The sequence below is a fragment of the Lygodium microphyllum genome, chromosome 1, assembly GCF_053477565.2.
Source record: "Lygodium microphyllum isolate KBCC chromosome 1, Lygodium_microphyllum_v1.1.10, whole genome shotgun sequence".
NCBI classification, from domain to species: Eukaryota; Viridiplantae; Streptophyta; class Polypodiopsida; order Schizaeales; family Lygodiaceae; genus Lygodium; species Lygodium microphyllum.
The window spans coordinates 109,157,443-109,177,902 of record NC_141135.1 but is presented as its reverse complement, the minus strand read 5'-3'; the positions used below and the strand labels follow the sequence as shown (position 1 = coordinate 109,177,902).

Here is a 20,460-nt window from a genome sequence, read left to right as displayed (position 1 = left end):
ATGAAAAATGGTACCACCACCAAAGTATCCTTGTTGTCCCATGCTTGCATGTGCATAATTGCCTTGTTGCCCATGTTCCCATGGATTGGCACTACCAGGTTGGCTATGCATTTGCACTTGCACTTGCTGCCCCATAGATACCAACTGTTTGCACTCATCAGGCATTTTGGGCTCTTCTGAAAAAGGCTTAGGCATTTCCTTTGGTTCTTGTGGCTGTCCTGAAGCTATAGAAGGTGTCTTCTTCTGTTTGCCTTTGCTCTCCTTCTTTGAGGCATTCAAGAATCGAGTAAATTGGGGATCCTTTGCTAATTCAGCAAAAAGATTTGCTGATGTATGCATTCGATCCTTGAAGCTATCATCAAATTCTTCAGTCCCTTGCTGCTCGTCAGCCTCTTATTTTCAAGATGCTGTCCATGCTGAGAACCATGCCCAACATCAGTCATTGCATTTTTCCCTTCACCACGTGATTGACCAAGGAGTAATGCATCCTCTCCACTCGATCCTGTATCACCATGTGAAGATATGCTTGCTGTAATTCACTACTGAGAACAATTTTAGCAATAATGCAATAGTCCCAAGTTACAATGAAGTACCACAGGCCCACCAATTCGAAGGATTTGATGGTATCCCAGTAATGGAACCATGAAACCAGCCTTCCTTCCGTGGATGGGTGGTAAATCCCTGATTACAACTTAATTATAGTAGCAAACAATAAATGCAAATTTGAAAATACAAATTTACGTACTGATTTTGGATAATGCACACCCGATTGGCTCCAAAATTGGTGCTCCTTTCGGTATTTCTTTAGCTTCTTGAAGAAGACATTGATTTACAATGGGATTCTCCCAATCCCCTTTGCAATCCAAACTCCCCTTGCTGTCCAAAGTGACCAACAAGTCTTCAATTTGATTTGCCCCTTGATTCGGGCATTTAATAGGCCTTGACCCACTTCATAGACGATGGAAATGCTCCAAATTCAATGACTGGCTAGTCCTCCACCTAAATTTAGCTGAAATTCATCTTTAGCCCTAAAAAATCCAAGTCTTGGAGCTTCCAATTTATGGCTCGCTTCGTAAGGCTGCTACTAAACCCTAGTTTTTGCTGTAAATTAGAGTTTACAACAGAGAAATTTGCAATTTCTCAACCTCTGAGGGTCCAAATACTGAGATCTTTGGAGCAAGGCTATGAAATGGCTAGGAGATGAGAGAGAAAATTCAGAGTTTTGTCAAGAAGAATGACAGAAAATCAGTCAAATGCAGCTGCTATTACCTTGCCACAACAGCATTAAATGCTGTCACCTACAGTTGAGACATCCAAATCAGTTGTCACTTTGTATCTAGATACAATCGTCCAGCTGTGGAGGGTCCGAATGTGCAATTGTCTCCTCAAAACTCACTCATGGCTGGCTGCAATGAAAGGTGAGAAGAATCGAAGCTTGCTTGGAAGAGCTATGGCGGAAGAGCAAGAGCAAGAAAGAGAGGCACAAAATGGGAACTCCAACAGTCACAATGTGTGACCGGGTCTTCCTTTATTTAAACTGTTACTGAAAGAATAAAGAATAAAGTGACGATGACGCGCACCCACCACCTGCAGTGTGCAGTGGTGGATACTATTAGTGTAGTAATACACGGGTGGCTAGGCAGAGGTGCATTTACTCCCAACAATCTCCCACTTAAAGGCGAATTTGACCCAATGAGGAGTGAAAAGAAAAAAGAAAAGGCAATACAATGTACACATGTACAATAGGATGAGGAAAAACATCATCTCATCCAACATCCATCAATCTCCGGAGAAAGGCAAAGTACTTAGTGGTGAGGCTTTTCGTGAGCAGATTCGTAGGATTTTTGTTAGTGGAGATCTTGACAAGGTCTACAGACCTGTTCTCCACAACCCCACGTATGAAGTGATACCTCACCTCAACATGTTTAGTCTTCGCATGGAAGACCGGATTCTTGACTAGCTAAATAGCACTCATAGAATCCAAATACAGCATAGTTGTAGCATCAATCCCAAGGTCATGAACCAAATGGCCTAACCATATGGCCTCCTTGTAAACCTTAGTGGTTACAATGTACTCGGCCTCAGTGGTAGATAGAGTTGTACACTTTTTAACCCTGGACATCCAAGAGAGAGCACCCCCAGCATAGTTGAATACATAGCCAAAAGTGGACTTTCTACTATCTGCATGTCCTGCATAAACAAAATCTATGTATCCCATAACTCCCATATCCTAGCTGCCATAGCAAATACACATATTTGATATGCCCTTCAGGTATCTCATGATACCCTTCACAACATCCCAATGTTTCCTGCTAGGTGTAGCCATATAGCGTAGCACAACACCAACTGCAAAGGCAATATCTGGACGAGTGGCTATCATGGCATACATCAAACTGTCCACGACTGATGCATAAGGAATCTTGGCCATCTCGGCCCTTTGCTAATCTGTCTGCGAACAATCGGCCCGTGAGACCTTCACATAAGAAGATAATGGACAACCAATAGGCTTCACGTCCTACATGCGGAAACGCTCAAGGACTTCATGAATGTACTCCCTCTGTGAGAGGTAGAGTAGTCTTGATACCTGTCGCGCTTAATGGACATACCAAGAATGTGAGAGGCCCATTCCAAATCCTTCATCTCAAAGCTCTTCTTTAGCTGAGTTTTAAGAGCATCTGCTCATCATGAGCTTTTCCTGCTATCAGCATATCATCCACATAAAGTACCAAAATAAGCAACGAGCCATCATGGGTTTTCTTCATGTAAAGACACAGATTCATAGCGCTCCTATTGTAGCCCTATGAGTGTATAAATGCATCAAACTTATGATACCACTCCCTAGGTGCCTACTTCAAGCCATAAAGACTTTTTTTCAACTTGCATGCTAGGTGCTCCCTACCAGGTTCTGCAAAATCCTTAGGTTGCTCCATGTAAATCTCATCATGCAAATCCCCATGCAAGAATGCAATCTTGACATCCATCTGATACATGTCTAAGTCAACCTGCACGACTAAGGCGAAAACCAAGCGTAGGGTGGTTATCTTGACCACAGGAGAAAAGACTTCATCAAAGTCAACTCCATGCTCCTGTTTAAAACCCTTACCAACAAGTCTTTCTTTATAAGTCGACTTGGGGTTTCCAAGGGTACTTTTTAGCTTGTGTATCCATTTGCACAACAAAGCCTTCTTGCCCTTAGACAATGCAATCAAATCCCAAGTTATATTCTTATGTAAGGAGTCAATCTCAGACTGCATAGCCCTCTCCCAGGAGTGACTATCACCCCTGCGCATAGCCTCATCATAGGTGAGAGGCTCTCCTGCATCTGTAACCAAAATATAATGCATCGAGGGCTCAAATCTATCAGGGAGACGTTTATCTCTAGTAGATCGTCTCACTGCAGACTCTGCTGCATGTCCAATACCTTGGCCATGTGTACCAACTACTACTGCAGGCTCTCCAACTGGCTGTGCAGGAGCACGTGGCTCCTTCTGGAATATAACCCTATGTATCTCTACCACCTTCTCAGGCTACCGATGCATCTTGTCTTCATGAAAGACTACATCATGGCTGCAGATGACTTTCCGCGCTTGCAGATCTCAAAGGCGGTAACCCATGTCGTGTGCATCTCCATAGCTAAGGAAAATTCATTTGACACTCTTAGGATCCAGCTTACTATGCTTATCCTTGGGCACATGGCAGAATGTCTCACATCCAAAGATACGTGGATGTGTATAAGACGGAGGTTTTCCAATCCATATCTCCTCTGCAACCTGGAAATCCAAACCACTGGAAGGTGATCTATTTATGATATGCACAGCTGTACTGACTACCTCAGCCCAAAAGCTTTGTGGTAGGCGTGCATGGCTAAGCATACTCATAGCAGCCAGAAACGGTAGAAACATTTAGAAACAAAACGTTAGAAATGTGTTTCGTAAGTTTCTTTCAAGAGGGGGTAAAATAAGAAACATAGGTTTTTTTATATAGGGATTTTAATAGTTTTGACTGGGGAAAGAGGCTCTAAACCTCTATGAAACTCTCTCTTAAACAAAGAATGGCTAATTGAGCTTGGTGATAATAGAGTAAATTGAGAATAATACATTATACATTATATATCCATGATTCAATATTGACTTGTCACTTATGTCAAAGTTAGTCTTTGGACAAAGCTATACAATGGTTGAGAACTTAAGCATTATGATTCATACATATTATACAAAGAAAATTGAAATTAACATGTAAATAGCCTATTTATAATATGAACTGAGTCAAGTTACAACATCATGATTCTCATTTCAAAACAAATTGAAAAAATGTTAAAATCGAGAATGGATCATAATATATCATAAATAACTCATAAATGAGAATAAAGTCGTATAATATTTAAATCTCAAGACAAGAATAGATACTAGATTGACAAAGTCCAATACCTAAACAAAATCACAAAAAAATTAGTCTCTCGTCCAAAATCTTGAGCCCTTACGAGTCATTATATATCATCTTCATCATATTTAACATTGCCCAATAGTTTTTGTCAAAAAAACCATGTTTTGGGTTCCAACTCTTTTTTTTTTTTTTTTTAAACGCCCACGTTTTTTACTCTCATAAACGTTTCGCAAGTTTCAAATTTAAATAAACGTGTTTCTTAGTTGCTATGAACATACTGCGTATACGCTCCTGGATGGTTCTATTCATCCGCTCAACCAAACCATTCCGGGGTGGGGTATAGGGGGCGGTCAACTGATACTTAATACTCCTTTCGTCACATAGTTGTTCAAAGGCACGTGACACACATTCTTCCCCATTGTCAATCCTAAGGCATTTCAACCTATGTCCAGTCTTGTTCTCAATCAATGCAAGCCATCTTTGAAAATCACATAGCTGCTTAAAGGCACGTGACACACATTCTTCCCCATTGTCAGTCCTAAGGCAGTTCAGCCTATGTCCAGTCCAAGGTAGATTTAGTACGTACGTACGGATCGTTACCGTACGATACGTACTGATCGTACGTTTTGTGTACGTATGGAACATAAAAAACGTGATCATTTTTTTCATGTAAAATTTGGGGCCCAAAACGTGATGTGCCTAACGATTTCTTCATCGCTTGGTTATTTGTGGATTTTCTTGGGCAAATTGAGACAAAAGCCCCAAACGTGTTCACTGTTTCAGTGTTTGCAGGTTACGTGAGCTACAGGAGACGCCAGCGTGCACAGACCAGGTACATCTCGTCTCTCTCTGTCTCTCTCTCTCTGCGCTCTCTCTCTCTCTCTCTCTCTCTCGCACGCACACGCTCGCTCGCGTTGATTCTTGTGCACGCGCGCGCACATATTTACCGATGTTTTTCTCTCTTATCTTGCTCCAGGAACCATCATGCCGAAACCAGTCAATCCCTATTGGAAGGAGTATACCAATATACTCCATATCGTCAACACTCCCGGGCAAGCTGGTTTAGGTAGTCGTAGGTGGTCATGCAAATTCTGCAATTTCACATTGACCAGTACAATTACGCGTGTGGTGAAGCATTTGACGGGCATTAATTGCACAAACAACTGTAGCGCGTGCAAGAAGGTGCCAAAAGCTGTTCGAGAGAAGTTGATTGCTGAGAACTTCCCAGCAATGGGGGTAGCAGCAAAAGGCCAAGGATCCCAGAAAACACAAGATGCCTTGCACGATGCTCTTATTGGGGAGTTTGGTGATCCTCCTACACAGGTAGAGGAGAGTTTTGTGTCTCAGCCCGTTGCCTCAGAGCAGCCATCTGCTAGTAGGAAGAGGGCTCGTGTCATGCAGGAGGAGGAGGAGAGGAGGAAGGTTCTAATGATGTGCATGTGCCTAGGCAAACCATCTTGCCTTCAGGTGTGCATTCTCAGTCTTGGGTGAGAGAGCGTCAGAAGGTGGTTGAGATGGAGATTGCTCGCACTCTCATTGAGTGCAACATCAGTTTCAATGTCTTAAGGACTGAGCAGTGGAAGAGGATGGTTAGGGCCATTGCCCAAGTGGGTGCTAGTGCTACAGATTCATGGTGTGGGTTGGATTACAAAAAAATGCGCACCACTGCACTTGACGAGCAAAAGGCCTTGATAGATAAGGCATTGGTCCCAGTGAAAGTTGGCTGGCAGCAGTTTGGATGCACCATCATCTCTGATGGATGGAGTGATATACGCAGGCGGCACATCATAAATATACTTGTCTCCTCTTGTCAGTACTTACTTCTTGCGCGCTGTAGATGCAGGGAAGGCAGGAGAGAAGATCACAGGTGAGTTTATCTATGGGCATATTCGTACAGCCATCATGGAGATTGGTAAAGAGAATGTGGTCCAAGTTGTTACAGATAATGCATCCAACTGCAAGGCAATGGGAAAAATGGTGAAGGCGGAGTTCCCACACATTGTGTGGACTCCCTGTGCAGCCCATTGTCTAGACTTGCTTATGGAGGATATAGGCAAACTACCTTGGGTGCAGCCCACACTTTCAGATGCTACTAGGATGACCACATTCTTTCGAAAGAAGCATCAGGCTTTAGCCATCTTTCATAGCCACAGTAATCTAGATATGGTGCGGCCCTTCAAGACCAGATTTACATACATGTTTTTGGTGTTGCAAAGGCTCTTCAAGCTTAGGGATCCACTTTTGCAGACAGTTGTGGACCCAAAGTGGAGGGACATGTCTCATGCACAAAAAGAGGCGACCAAAGCCATTCAAAGGCGTATCCTAGATGAGTCTTTTTGGACAGAGGTGCAGGATTTGACAGTGGCTTTGCAGCCCATGTATGTGATGCTACGAGTCATGGACATGGAGGGCTTCACATTGGGTCTGGTTTATCACCTCTTCATGTAGATGAAGAGCCATATCACAGTATGCCAAGCCTTGTCCCAGCAGCGGTAAGTACTAGATTTTGTTCTTGTACTTCTTTATGGCTGCTTGCATATGCTATTTACTTATTATTAAATTTTAATGCATAGGCTATATAGTACAGCACATACATTGGCCTTGCAATGTATCTAAACTTTGATGTTACTGATTTTTGTAGTCGAGATGATATCTTGACTCTTGTAGAGAGTCGGTGGAAGTTTATGAGTCGTCCCATTCATGGGATGGCTACTTTACTCCATCCTTTCTACAAGACCCCAGACTTGTTCCATGAGCAACATCTCATGCAACTGAAAGACAAGTTCATCACACGTATCTTTAACGAGGAGCAGCAGCTTCATGAATAACTTGGGACCATCATTTTCACGGGCGGTGGCATTGCGTTCAGAGGCTACTAGTCTTTCTCTCACATGGTGGCAGAGTTATGGTCGGCAAGGTCTTCCACGTCTGACTTATTTAGCTCTACGTATCCTGTCACAGGTAACTCACTCTCTGTGCTCTCTCTCTCTCTCTCTCTCTTTCACTCTCTAAAGTGTAGCAATGGCAATTATCAAGCCAATGACACCTGCAAATGCAGGATTGCTCAGCGGGTGCTTGTGAGCGCAATTGGAGTGCTTATTCTTTGATTCATACAAAGATCCGGAATCGCCTTAGCACTTCTCAATTGGAGAAGTTAGTGTATTGCAAGGCCAATATGAGGCTTGTGCGCGCCTACCATGCCTTGGGGACACCCAAGCAGGTTCGAACTAGTAGCTATTTACATGTTTGAAATAGTATATCTCTATATTAGTATTTAAAATTTACATTATTGTTCAATGTTAACAAATGTATGCTATGTTGCCATCTTGAACAGGCTGATCCCTCACGTATAAAGCTAGTGGCTGATCCGAATCATCCGATCACAGATGAGGTCCAGCATATTAGGGACGAGCAGGAGGAGATTTTGCGTATGCTTCATAGAGAGATGGAGGAGGTGGATAGGCGTGTGACGAGGTCATGCGCACGTGCTTATAGTATTCCACTACGTGAGCAAGCTGCAAATCCAGAGAGTGCTCGACGGAAAGGCATTCGTAGAGGGAAGCTACCCATTCGGACTCCTCGGCGACGTGTGAATGAGGCAGTTCGTCTCATTCACACTGAGGAGGAGGAGGATCTAGGTGATGCAGTCCAGGCTACAGGCCCTGTGATGGTAGAGCCAAAGTTTGACGACGATGGCAATGTCGTGGCGGATGGAGACATGCTCTCTTCAGCCTCATCATCATCCTCTTCTGATCATGAGTTTTGCTAGAACCTAGGCAGTGGACTGTGGGCACTAGTGACTACAGTCAGATCTAAAAAATTTGAATTTTCATATATTTCAGTTGGGTGTTTTTATTTATGACATATGTATGCTCTATTAGGAGCCATCTTGACTTGACATTTGTCACCTTGGTGGATTGTTTCTAACTTCGTTGTTAGCAATTGTACGTTGTTTGATGCAGTGTACTGTGTTATGTTTTGGCTCTTTATCATGTAGACTTCCTCAATGTTAATTTGATAGTCTCAAATTTTAGTTTTCACTATTCAGTGTTATGCACGTGTTAAATGTTTAATGCTTAAAGGTTTCAATTGTGATGTGACATGGTCATAAGTACTAAGTAGGAAATATATATATCTTTATGCTTAATGTACAATGGGAAACACCCTAAAATATCCTCTTGTTTATTATTTTCTTACAAAGGTACGTATTTTTACGTACATAAAAAATTTATCCATACAGAACGACGTATAGTACGTATCTATACGTGCCGTACATTACGTATGGAACCACCTTGGTCCAGTCTGGTTCTCAATCAATACAAGCCATCTCTGAAAGTCACATAGCTGCTCAAAGGCACGTGACACACATTCTTCCCCATTGTCAGTCCTAAGGCATTTCAGTCTATATCCAGTCTGGTTCTCAATCAATGTAAGCCATCTCTGAAACACAGCCAAGACATCTGACTTAAGCTTAATGGGATAAGCCCAGACTTACGCAAAAAATCGTCAATAAACGTCACAAAATACTTTGCAATACCCATTGACTGATAGGGCATGGGCCCACAAACATCCGAATGTACCAATGCCAGGGGCTCACTCATGTGTGTCCTACCAGACTTCTTATGCGTATTCCTAGTCTGTCTGCCATAAAGACAATGCTCACATGAATCAAAACATGAATAGTCAAGGGATGGTAAGTACTGCAAACCAGAAAACATTTTCATTCCTTTCAAGGACATATGGCCCAAACGGACATACCAAAGAGATACATGTGGGATAGAATCCATCGACAAAACATGATCAATAGAGAATCCATCAACTACAAGAGAATAGAGGTTGCCAGCCTTGGCACCTCTAGCAAGCACAAGACCGCCACGTGTGACCTTCCAGGTAGAATTCCCAAAAGAGACATGAAACCCAGTATCATCAAGTTGCCCTGCAGACATAAGATTGCTTATAAGTGCAGGTACGTGACGTACATCCTGTAACATAAAAGTACTGCCAGTAGAGAATTGCAGCCGTATATGCCCAATGCCAACAATAGCAAGTGACCTGTCATCACCCAAGCAAACTGACTCAGAGGCAGTACGGTAGGAATGGAACCACTCACCGCATGGTGTAAGATGAAATGAAGCACTAGAATCCAAAAGTCAGCATTGCGCATACATAGAGTGAACCTCAATCAACGGTGTACCATCACAAGAACTAGCTGTAAGTATGTACTTCCCATCGGAGTCATTAATCTACATGACATTTATCTCCTCGATTTTCACACTGGATTTTGTAGGCACAATGCGATCAGAGGACTTTTCCTGTACTTTGTCTTTTCCCTTCTCTTTGCGCTTCTCATTGTGTAACTCATGATATTATGGGTGTATATATGACCCTTCTTGCCGCAATGATGACATGTCACATTAGTATTTCTTCCAGGAGACTTGTTGCGCGACTTAGACCTAGACTTCTGCTAGTCTCTGCCACGGCTATTCCCACTGTCATTATTTCCATTACCATCTCTGCCTCTAACAGTGAAAGCATGTGATACACGAGAGGCATCCAAGTTCTTACAGTTGATCTCTTCCTGGAGAAGAGCACTCTCTACATCAAGCAAGTTCAAAATAGTAGCAAAAGCACATAAGGCAGTGCGAAATATATCTCATGACTCACTCAGAGTCCCCAGCAAAAACAATGGAGTAACCTCATCATTGAAAGTAATGCCCTACGAAGTCAGTGGAAGAAGATGCCATACTGCAAGCTGAAACAGTGCAAACAGTTCAAAACTGCTTGCTATTTTCTGCTGTAAACAGCCAAAAAACCACCAAAACCAAAGCAAAACGACCATGAACTAATAGCTAATGATGCTGCCCACCAAGTACCATCAAAAGTACATAAAATCAGGATGATTCAGCATGAAAAATACATCACAGTCCATGCATAACTGCTTGCTGTAATAAATTACAGCCAGGTACAATGAGAGCAAAATGTAGACAAAATGAATGCACCAAGTCAACCACTGACTATCAAGGCATAACCAGCATCGAACGGGCATAAATCAGCTTGTGATAGTTATACGGACATCAAGCAAACACCCAAGCATGTCAAATGAATGTGTCAGTAAGCCAGTATACCCCTTGTATAATAGAGCAAAGTGTACACAACACTGGCAAGACATGACACAAATAGGTGTATGCTCAGGGAGTGCAAAGCCCAAATCAGCCGAAGTACATCTGTGAGGACCACGGCATATCAACCATGTAACATCCAAGTGAAGATCCTAGTCTCAAGTGTTCGAATGCTCAAGTAGCATAAACCCACCTGCTCTATGTCTATCAAGCATATCAAGACGCTCCCACTGGCACAAAAGCCATAAATGTCAAGCAAGAAAGCTTGAACAAAGCATGTAAGAGTGCACCAGCGACGTGTCCAAGATCAAGCATCAATGAGACATCCCGAGCATGTAGGCCATGTAGCATCCATACATAGTATACATAGACATCAAGTGCATTCAAACTGTAACTCTGGCAAGCCAATGAATCACCAAGATAATCTCTAGACGATCAAATGTCAAGCCAAGGCAAGGCTCCAGAAGTATCCAACTCCAAACAATGTAACTAGCATGTATAAGTAGCATAAGCCAAGCATGTGAAGACCGGTCGGATATAAGTGAGGTACATACCAAAGTACATCCAAAGACGGAGATTCAAGTGTTGCAAAGCGGAGCTCAAGCTCAACCAATGATCCGAAGCAATATCAAGCTCAAAGTCGATCCTCGTTGATCGATACATCAAAGTACATCTCCAAAGCATGTCCCGATTCCAAGAGGCATAGGCAAACATGAAGTAATAGGTTTCAGCCCACTGTTGTACAGCAGTGATTTATTGTTCAAAACTGAGTAGATAGTTGCTCAATTCAGCAACAAATGAGTGCCATCCATTAGGCATATATCCACTAACATTGTGCAAGCATTGCATAGGCATACGGGCATGAATCAGTGTAGGAGAGAGCTTCAATGCTTTAATAAGCTTCAGTTGCAGACATAACCAGGCCTGCTGCTGTACATACAGTCAATTTCACAATGCTTAAGGAAGGGAGATGAGCTGTCGAGGAGCCTGTAGATCAGGCACAACCTGATACTGATTGTATGGACTTGCTGATCATGTCTTAGTGCTGAGTCAGGGTGCTAAAAGGCTTCAATGGTTACCAGGGAAGGCTCACATCAAGCCTTGAGTGCCCCACAAAGGCATGTGTCAAGATATGGAGCCAGGAAGATACAATGGTGTTGGCTTTTTCTTCTGCTCAGACCTGTAGACCTGTAACCAACATGAAACCGTGAAGAAGATGAATGAATTTCTTTGTTGGAATGCCCTGAGAGTGTCCAAAGGGGTCAGGAAGGTGCTCGGGAAGCTAGTGAGTGACGGGAGCTTGAGAGAGTTGGCTATGGCTGCTGGGAAGAAGACCCAATGAGTATAGGGATTTGATATAGGAAGCTAAAGATGCCACGAACCAAGTCGAAATGCTCAAGCAACCATGCTCTGATACCAGTTGAAAGGTGAGAAGGATCGAAGCTTGCTGGAAGAGCTATGGCGGGAGAGCAAGAGTAAGAAAGAGAGAGACATAAAATGAAAACTCCAACAGTCACAGTATGTGACCGGGCCTTCCTTTATTCAAACTGTCACTAAAAGAATAAAGAATAAAGTAACGGTGATGGGCACCCGCCACCTACAATGTGCAGTGGCAGGTACTGTCAATGCAGTAATACAGGGGCGGCTAGGCAGAGGCACCTTTACCCCCAACATGCAATGGCTGAAAATAGGCTGGCCATGGCTGCTCACAGCTCTCCCACATTTGCTACAGCAAGAATGATCTCGTTTTTCCTCTTCTTCAACCTTTTACCAGCTTGTATGGGCAAGTTTGCCAAGTGGCAGCCTTCCCAAATGGTTTCTCCAACATTATCCATCATTAAATATTAATTTTCAATCTTTAATTATTGAAATTTAATCTAATAATTATTTTGGTGGCCAAAAAAATAATTTGACTAGGCAATAATTAAATTAGCTAAGCATATTCCACTCTCGAGTCTCTCTGTGCTATCTTTGACCATTAGATCGGCGTTAGGTACCATTAAACCCCACATCTCTAGTGTCACCAACTGACACTTATGACCAAATGAATGACCTAGGCGAACAATTGACACCAGAGGCCACCAAATACCCATGCAACATAACTTATAGCAACTTTTGCCTTTGACATCCCTTGATTTTCTCAGGTCCCAGGTTTGTAAATTTACTCTAACCCCAGTTGCACCTCACATGTGCAACATTTATTTAATCATGTGATTAAAAATTGATCCACATGTTAGATGAGGTTCAAAATGTCCTCATGACAATAAAGACTCGAGTAGGTAAACTATAAACAATAATGGGCGTAGTTTAGTTGGTACGATGTACACATGGTGACCAAATGTTCTTGAATCTAATTCCTAGATTTGTACAATCATCTAATAATAGGATCCTAGGAGTAAAAAGGGGAGATTTGAACCTGGGTATGTGGGTTGATAAAACAAGTAGCTTTCTACTAGGGTAGCCACTTGAGAGAGAGAGAGAGAGAGAGAGAGGTCTACGTCTTTGCCATGACTTTTGTAAGTCTTTTGTTGTTTAGTACTTTATAAATATAACATCCATTACGGGAAAAAAAAAAAGAGAGAGAGAGAGGGGGGGGGGAGATGATAGTAGGTAGTAGGTAGACAAGCAAGAAGGTATCACAATATGCAAAAATGGAAGCGGATCAGAGGTGAAAAAGCACACAGTAGAAGACAGAAAGTCTCACATCATAGGCGCCAAAAAGGTTTACCAAGTGGAATGGCTCATTCCTCACAATGTTCCTTGGTTTAGATATTTTCCCTCTTTGGAATGTTGTGGCGAACATGAGAAGGAATGTTTCAGCATTTGAGGAATGTGTTCCTCATTCCATCCTGTTAGGGAATGCTGTTCCCATGTTCTAAGGTGCCATTTTGGCCATTCCATGTGGCTATGAGTTGGCAAGATCTGGAGTATTACTTCATACTCTAGAGGGTGTGAGAATGAGATATGCACGTGGAAGCAATAGTGAGCAACTTTGCTGAACATTGAATAAGGAGGCAAGATCTGGAGTACTATTTGATACTCAAGAGGGTGTGAGAATGAGATTCACAAATGGAAGCATGCTGAACATTGAATAAGATGAACAAGAAAAGAAAGAAAACACGAACTCAATGAATGGATAAGTGGACCATGGAATCCATATAGCAAAGCATTAGAAGATGTGTATAAATCACATGGGCTATGGTTGACCTCCAAAGTGCCTCCAGTCTCCCCCTCTCTATAGGATACAAGTGTGCAGGACATGACACTAGAAAGTGGAGAGGAGGCATGTATGTATAGGGTTACGTAGCTGCCCTTGGGAGTCGGACAGGAGGCAAAGAAGCGTGCAATAGAAGACACGAAGTCCAACGTTGCAAGCAGCTGGAAAGTCCTACTTCATGGAACGTTACTTGGCTTGGGAACATTCCCTACTTGGAACATTGTGGGAAATGTGGCAAGGGACATTGCAGTATAGGTTTACACGTTCCCCATTCCATCCTGTTTGGGAGTGTCGTTTCTGTGTTTCAAGGCACTTGTCTACCCATTCCTTGTGGGTGAGTAGGCATCGTCCAGAGTATTACTTCATACTCAAGAGGGTGCAAGAATAATATATGCAACAGAAGCAACATAGAAAAACTTTGTTGAACACTGAATAAGATGAACAAGAGAAGCAAGAATACGTGAACTCGATGAAGGGGGAAATGGGCCATACCAAAGCATGAGAAGATGAGTACAAACTACACAGCTATGGCAGACCTCTAGAGTGCCTCTAGTCTTCCTTTCTCCATGGAATGCTAACATGTAAGATATGACATTGGAGAGTGGAGAGGAGGCACAAGTAGGCCTCAGAGTGAGGCTCAAGACAAGCTGCCCAACTACCCACTCAAGCACTCTCCCAAATGCCCAATGCAAGCCCATTAAACCCATGAACTGTACAAAACTAACACCCTCTCTTAGATCATGGGTAACAAGTACAATGAAATATAAAATGATGGGGAACAAGCCCCTAGGAACCACTACGTGTCCCATACCACACATTGATCTGCCAAAAACTCGTATTGCCATAGTATGACAACGGGGTTAGGACCATGGATATCCAAGTAGTGGGTGATCAAGCAACCATCACTGTGCTTCAAAAGGCATTGATGTCGATGTTGTTCAAACTAAACCCTAGTCACATAGAGTAGAAATAGCTAAATCTTGATGCCTATCACTCATCAGCTCTGCAGAAAGCACTTCATGATCATGGATTCTCCACCTTCAATGAAGCTGTTAAAGGGCCCCCCTCTTGTAAGAATAGACTAGCACATAACCTTGTGGTCACCGCAGCTGTGGCTGCATAACTAGAAATCGAGTAAGAGTTTGAGGACGATGGGGAGTCAAAGGAGTCCTTGTCTCTCCTCCTACTACCCCTCCTTCTTCCACAAAGCCCGTAGCTTCTCTGCAGAAAGCACTTCATGACCATGGATTCCCCACCTTGAACGAAGTTGTTAAAGGGGTCCCCTCTTGTAAGAATAGACTAGGGCCAAACCCTGTGGTCACCGTAGCTGTGGCTGCATAACTAGAAACCAAGTCAGAGTTCGAGGACAATGAGTCAAAGGAGTCCTTGTCTCTCCTCTTGCTCCTCGTTTCATAACCTGAGTGCAGACTTTGCTCTAATAAAATAGAGATCATATGCTGAAAACTTGTAGGAGTTGTCTACATTTGCCTTGTAAAGCATTCACCACACCATTACACTGGGGAGGCAGCTTGTGGAATTCAGTCCCATCAAATGAGTTTGGGGTAGAGCTGACTGCATGTTGCAAAGATGGTCCTGAATTTCGGTCACTTGAAGGATGAATGGCCGAATGGCATTGGTATGCTCGAATTGGATGGTTTGAAATGACCATAGAGGGGTCAGCCTGCATGGACCATGGAGCCTTGTAAATAAGTTGGAGCTTTGCCAACACCTTTGAAGATTCTCAGAGGAGGTGACTGTCGGTGGGATTTTGATTGAGATACATTGAAGAAGAGGGGAATATGCTTTGGTACTCATTTGGATCCCAATCGAGGACTACTTGCCTTAAAATTGTCTGAACCAAGTGGTAGAGGAGATGGTCATCAAAGAGGAGGATTCCATCTTGAAACAAGGTACTGTAATTGCTTTTGCCCATCCAAGCTTGCATAACTGCACTCCAAGTTAGATAGTCAGGGACTTTGAGCTTATCATCAGTGTTGAAATGGAGGAGCAATTGCATGATAAAATGAAGATCGAATTAAAGTAAATGGTGTGAGAGAGTTCCTAGGGCACAGCCAGTGAATATGTCCAACAAATCCAAGGTTCAACAGTTCAAGCATGAAGTTTGAAAGAAAAGCAAACAAGAGAGAGGAACATAAAGTGAAGTGAATGTAGTGGCTAAACCAACAACTGACACGCACGAACCCTCTCTTAAAAGAGAGAGAGGAGCATAAAGTGAAGTGAATGTAGTGGCTAAGCCCAACAGCTGACATGCACGAACCCTCTCTTAAAAGAAGATAATCTCAGACTTACCACCAGCCTTAAATGAAAGGTGATGAATGGCAATCAGCAGTAGGAGTCCACATGTAGAGGCAACTAGATAAAAGGCAGTTTGGGCCTTGGCGGCTGCTGTAGGAGTTCAGATGAAGATAGTTGCAGCTGAAACAAAGCATTAGGAGCACAATACATAATAATCTTTGACAGTGTATCATCTAATCTACAGTAGTCATCCATAACTGGAATTTCCAACATTGTGATGTTTGCTAGAGGTAATCATCTGTTCCAACACCTCTCTTCTTTTATCTTTAGTGGATGCTATTTTTATGTTTATCTATCCTTTAGATCTCAAGTATCAGACGGATCAAAACAAACCATCCACTTAACATTTTGACTGGCCAGATGTCCATCATCCTTGTTCAATGTGGCTGGTCAGCATGCAGCGGTCTGGCACCAAACAACTCCAAAACTTGAGTAAGGTAGGAGAATTGAATAAGATGCTAATGATTTTAAAAAACTTTAAACACAATCCCCTCAAGAGCTCTCTTTTTCCTCAGTCACCATACTGTGACTGAGATTCTCTAGGCAACATGGTATCAGACACGAACTTGGGTATGGCTGGTATGGAGGTATTCTCTGCTGGTTTGCAGATCTGCATCGGAATCCTCCCTTATGGAACCAAGATCTGTTTTTGCTGACCCATAAATGCCCTCAATGTAATACGAGTATACTATATAGGCTCCGAGTTGTGACAGTTTTAATTGTTAACCTTGTGGCAGATGATTACTTGAATGCATATGCCAATGCAAGCTGAACCCCACTTCACTGTGTGCAGAGTAGCGTTAGTTCTCAATGAGTTTATAGACTATAATGATCTTGTCCCACCTCTTGATGACACTGATGAGGCAATAACCGATGAGACAACTGGTAGCTCCGATGAAGAATCATCTGGTAAATGCTTAAATAACCAAGATCAATCTGTTTTTTGACTTTCTAGTTTTCTGTGGATAGAAGATTGAAATTGGGCTCTTCTTATGTTATCACAGAAAGGGGAGATCCAAATGATCCAAGAGTGCGCCTGAGAAGAGATTGTGTTGGCATTTTGGCTGCCTTTCGTGTCCTTCAGGCACCACAAGATCTTTTTGTACTAGCGAACACACATATTTACTGGTAACATTCTTCCCACATATTTACTCATAATTAGATTTATTTAGCTAAAGACAGGAGAAAGTATAAAGTTTGTCATCAATCATTGCGTTTTAGCCTGGAAATTAACTGATATTTGAGGTTGAGTTTTGAAAGGAGTTGTCCATCAGCTGCCAAGGGTCATAAAGGTTAGGGCGTAATTACAGATTCTAAAATGCTGGCTTCACAATCCAACTTGCAACTGAAACTGTTGAATGATTTGAAAGAGCTTTGTATGCAGATTTAGAAAATGTGTGTTTGACAGGGATCCAGACTGGGTGGATGTAAAGTTAGCACAAGCCAAGTATCTCGTAACTAGAATTATGGAGTTTCAAAGCAGATTTAAAGAAAAATTCCAATTGGAAGTCCCAGTCATGGCATGTGGAGACTTCAATTCCGTACCAGGAGATCAGGTGAAAATCTGCAGGGTAAACCTCAAAGAAGTTTTTCTTTGCCTAAAATTTTATGCTAATATTCTTTTCTTTTGGTGTAGGTGTACAATTATCTTCATTCAGAAGTAGGCCACAAACATGAGGCCTCACCCAACTGCTCTTTACGGCTGCATAGCTTATATGGTTCCATAAAAGGGGAGCCTGCTTTCACTAACTGTACACCAGATTTCACAAATACTTTAGATTACATATTTCTTTCTTCTTTAGATCAGTTAAAGCCTTTAAGCCTTCTTGAGGTCCCCTTACCTGGATCGGAAGACGTCATTGGTGGGCTCCCTAATTATAGTCATCCTAGTGACCACCTGCCTATTGGCACAGACATTGCTATCTGTCTTAAGAAGTAAAAGTCAGTGCCCTCATTTCCTTTAATCTTACAAACTTTAGATCTTGGTTGATAGTATCACCATACTACAAATTGTAAGCAGTCAATGGCTACATGTATGATGCCAGAGAGTCAAAATTTCTTGTCTTGCCCCAACAGTTGTTCCGGTGGCAAGAACCGTCACTCTGATGGAGTCAGGCTCACCTCTGCACCACACCATACTTTTTTTGTCACAATTGTCCTCAACTATGTCCTGCATCTTGTTTAGCTTTGTCAGGTCTGCTCTTATTGAGCTACCTCTACTTCTTTGACAACATAACTAGCTTTCTTTGATCACAAGAGACTAGAAATTTGCACAGTAGGTTGAAAAGTATGCTCATCTGTAGGTGTGCTAGGTCTTCGATAGATTTAGCAAGATTCTTCGTAGGGATACTGCAATCAAAGGACCGTTCTCAGGGCTCTTAATGTATTCCTCTGTCAGTGGGATTCTTGAACGATACAATACAATATTAGGCTCATTACTGGTTTACTCCTATGGTTTGGTAGATGGTCAGAAAATAGGGGATAGAGACAGATAAACATGAATTGGACTGAAGCTTTTGAATGAATGTTGGCTTGACTTGAAGTTCGGAAAGCTTGCTTCCTATCTACAAAGGGAATTTCTGAACTGCATGGTGATGTCTCAGCAGCAAGGATAGTTTATACTTTCCCACTGGCTTCTTGCACTAGCTTGCAAAATATAAAATTTAGGTCTTTACTACCAGCAAGTTAAAATAGACCATTCATAATAGATCTGAATGATCCTCAACTAGGTAGATTATAAGACTGGCCACCTACCTTGAATCCAATATTGATTTTTTGACACTCAAGTCTCCATATAAAATCCTTTGCTTGGAATGGTAAGATAATGCTAGTCTTAAAAGGTTTACTTTCCACCAAGTGACTACTCATGTAAATACTATGGTTTTTGGGTCTTGTTTTTTATTCATATATTTTTCATGATCATCTATAATAAACCTTTTGTATATCAATTGTTACTAAGATATATTGGCTCAATGATTTCAAATTAATTTGATATACATGTACTTTGAAATGCAATTTCTATTATTTAAGTGTTTCAAATTATGATTTAATGTTCATCTTTCTATTTAAAGGTGGCCAATGGTCTAAATGTCTTATAATTAATACTTGGATCATCATTGATAAGATGCCTAAGAGAAATCAAAAGTTTAGTCAGACAGTCAGATTAATGAGAAAGCACAGATAACTAAGGCTTAACGCCTTAGATAGTTACATTAGCTAGAAGCTTGTATAATGAGTGGCTTTAGAAAGTGAAATCAAATGCTCATGATTGAAAAATTACATTATTAATTTTAAAAAGACTTTAAAAAATTAGAGCACTTTTAAAATGTCAAAATTGCATTGTCTTTTAGTTGAAAATAAAAATCAAAATTATTAAAATCATGTTTAATATTGTTTTTTAAAAAGTAAAAACAATTTAAAAAAATGAACGTCATAATGAAGTTTTTCATAAGTTAAATTTGGTCACTTTTAAAATTTAGTACATTATTACTCGAATAAATATTTTATTCGTATTAAGCTTTGAAATTTTGTAAGAAATAAATTTGTCTTAAGTAATTGTTTTAAATTTTTTATCATTTGAGAGATTTTAAAAATATAAGGCTTTAAAGCTTTTTTTAAATAAAAGTAACACGTTATATTTAAAAATGAGTCATTTTGAAAAGAAATATCTTTGTATTTGTCAATTTCAATAAATACTTGTTATTTATAGTCTTTAATTTTTACTTTTGAGTATTCAAGTTTCATACTTATATATTGAATATCTCTTTTTTTATTTGAAATAAACTTTTATGTTGAAATTTCAATTATATGTCTTGTTGCTTTTTTATTTATCACATTCAAGAAGCATTTTTTACTTGGTTTGATCTAATTTAAGTAGTTTTTTTAAAAAAATATGTTATTTAAAGTTTGTAGAAATTAGGGTTTTAAATTTTTATTTTTTTAAAATATAGTGAATCAATATTTTTGTATATGGTTTAAGTACTCTACACTCTTGGTTTGTTTCATTAAATTTTTGTAAAAGGGTAGGAGTCACTCTTTTATCAATGTGGTGTTTTTTTTTTCTTTATTTAATTTTCATTGTGATAATTAATCGAGTTCATTAAGTTTAAAGTATTGTTATTTTTACGTTTTTTTGTGCTTACATTTATATTAGAAAAAGGATTTTTTCTTTGTACTAATTTTCTTGGGTGACAAAATCTTTGGGTTCAACTTTTTTACCATATCAAGAGAGAATTTTTGTGAATAATTGAAGGGCTTTCAAAACTTTATATTTATATGTTTCCTTGATTATGAAAAGATACATGAAGTTGAAAATTAATCTTGAAATTCAAGCTTTGATATAGTGAAGGGCTAAAGTACATGCTAAAATAAATGTCTTTAAAGATTTACTTATTGAGAAGGCTCTTGAGAGAGGTGATACTAAGG

At 40.9% G+C, this 20,460-nt stretch overlaps 2 protein-coding genes and 1 pseudogene across 10 annotated transcripts in view; all 3 read left to right on the top strand.

Moving 5' to 3' along the window:
- LOC148041531 (DNAse I-like superfamily protein) overlaps nucleotides 1-18,188 on the top strand; it is a 96,814-nt gene extending 78,626 nt beyond the window's left edge. For all 9 annotated transcript variants that reach the window (XM_087680567.1, XM_087680552.1, XM_087680559.1 and 6 more), the window contains 4 exons: nucleotides 16,829-16,944; nucleotides 17,040-17,163; nucleotides 17,444-17,591; nucleotides 17,672-18,188. In XM_087680567.1, the coding sequence (XP_087536693.1) occupies nucleotides 16,829-16,944; nucleotides 17,040-17,163; nucleotides 17,444-17,591; nucleotides 17,672-17,974 (691 nt within the window). In that variant the 3' untranslated portion in view covers nucleotides 17,975-18,188. The remainder of the gene's footprint in view (nucleotides 1-16,828; nucleotides 16,945-17,039; nucleotides 17,164-17,443; nucleotides 17,592-17,671) is intronic.
- Nucleotides 5,368-7,633, top strand: LOC148041533 (uncharacterized; annotated as a pseudogene).
- Nucleotides 7,718-8,226, top strand: LOC148041532 (uncharacterized). Its single transcript, XM_087680592.1, has one exon. It carries the CDS (start codon nucleotides 7,814-7,816, stop codon nucleotides 8,150-8,152), a length of 339 nt encoding a protein of 112 aa, XP_087536718.1. The 5' UTR covers nucleotides 7,718-7,813; the 3' UTR covers nucleotides 8,153-8,226.
- Nucleotides 18,189-20,460: the final 2,272 nt, after the last annotated feature.

Coding starts and splice junctions, on each gene's coding strand:
- LOC148041532 (XM_087680592.1), top strand. CDS start 7,814: ATGCTTCATAGAGAGATGGAGGAGGTGGATAGGCGTGTGACGAGGTCA.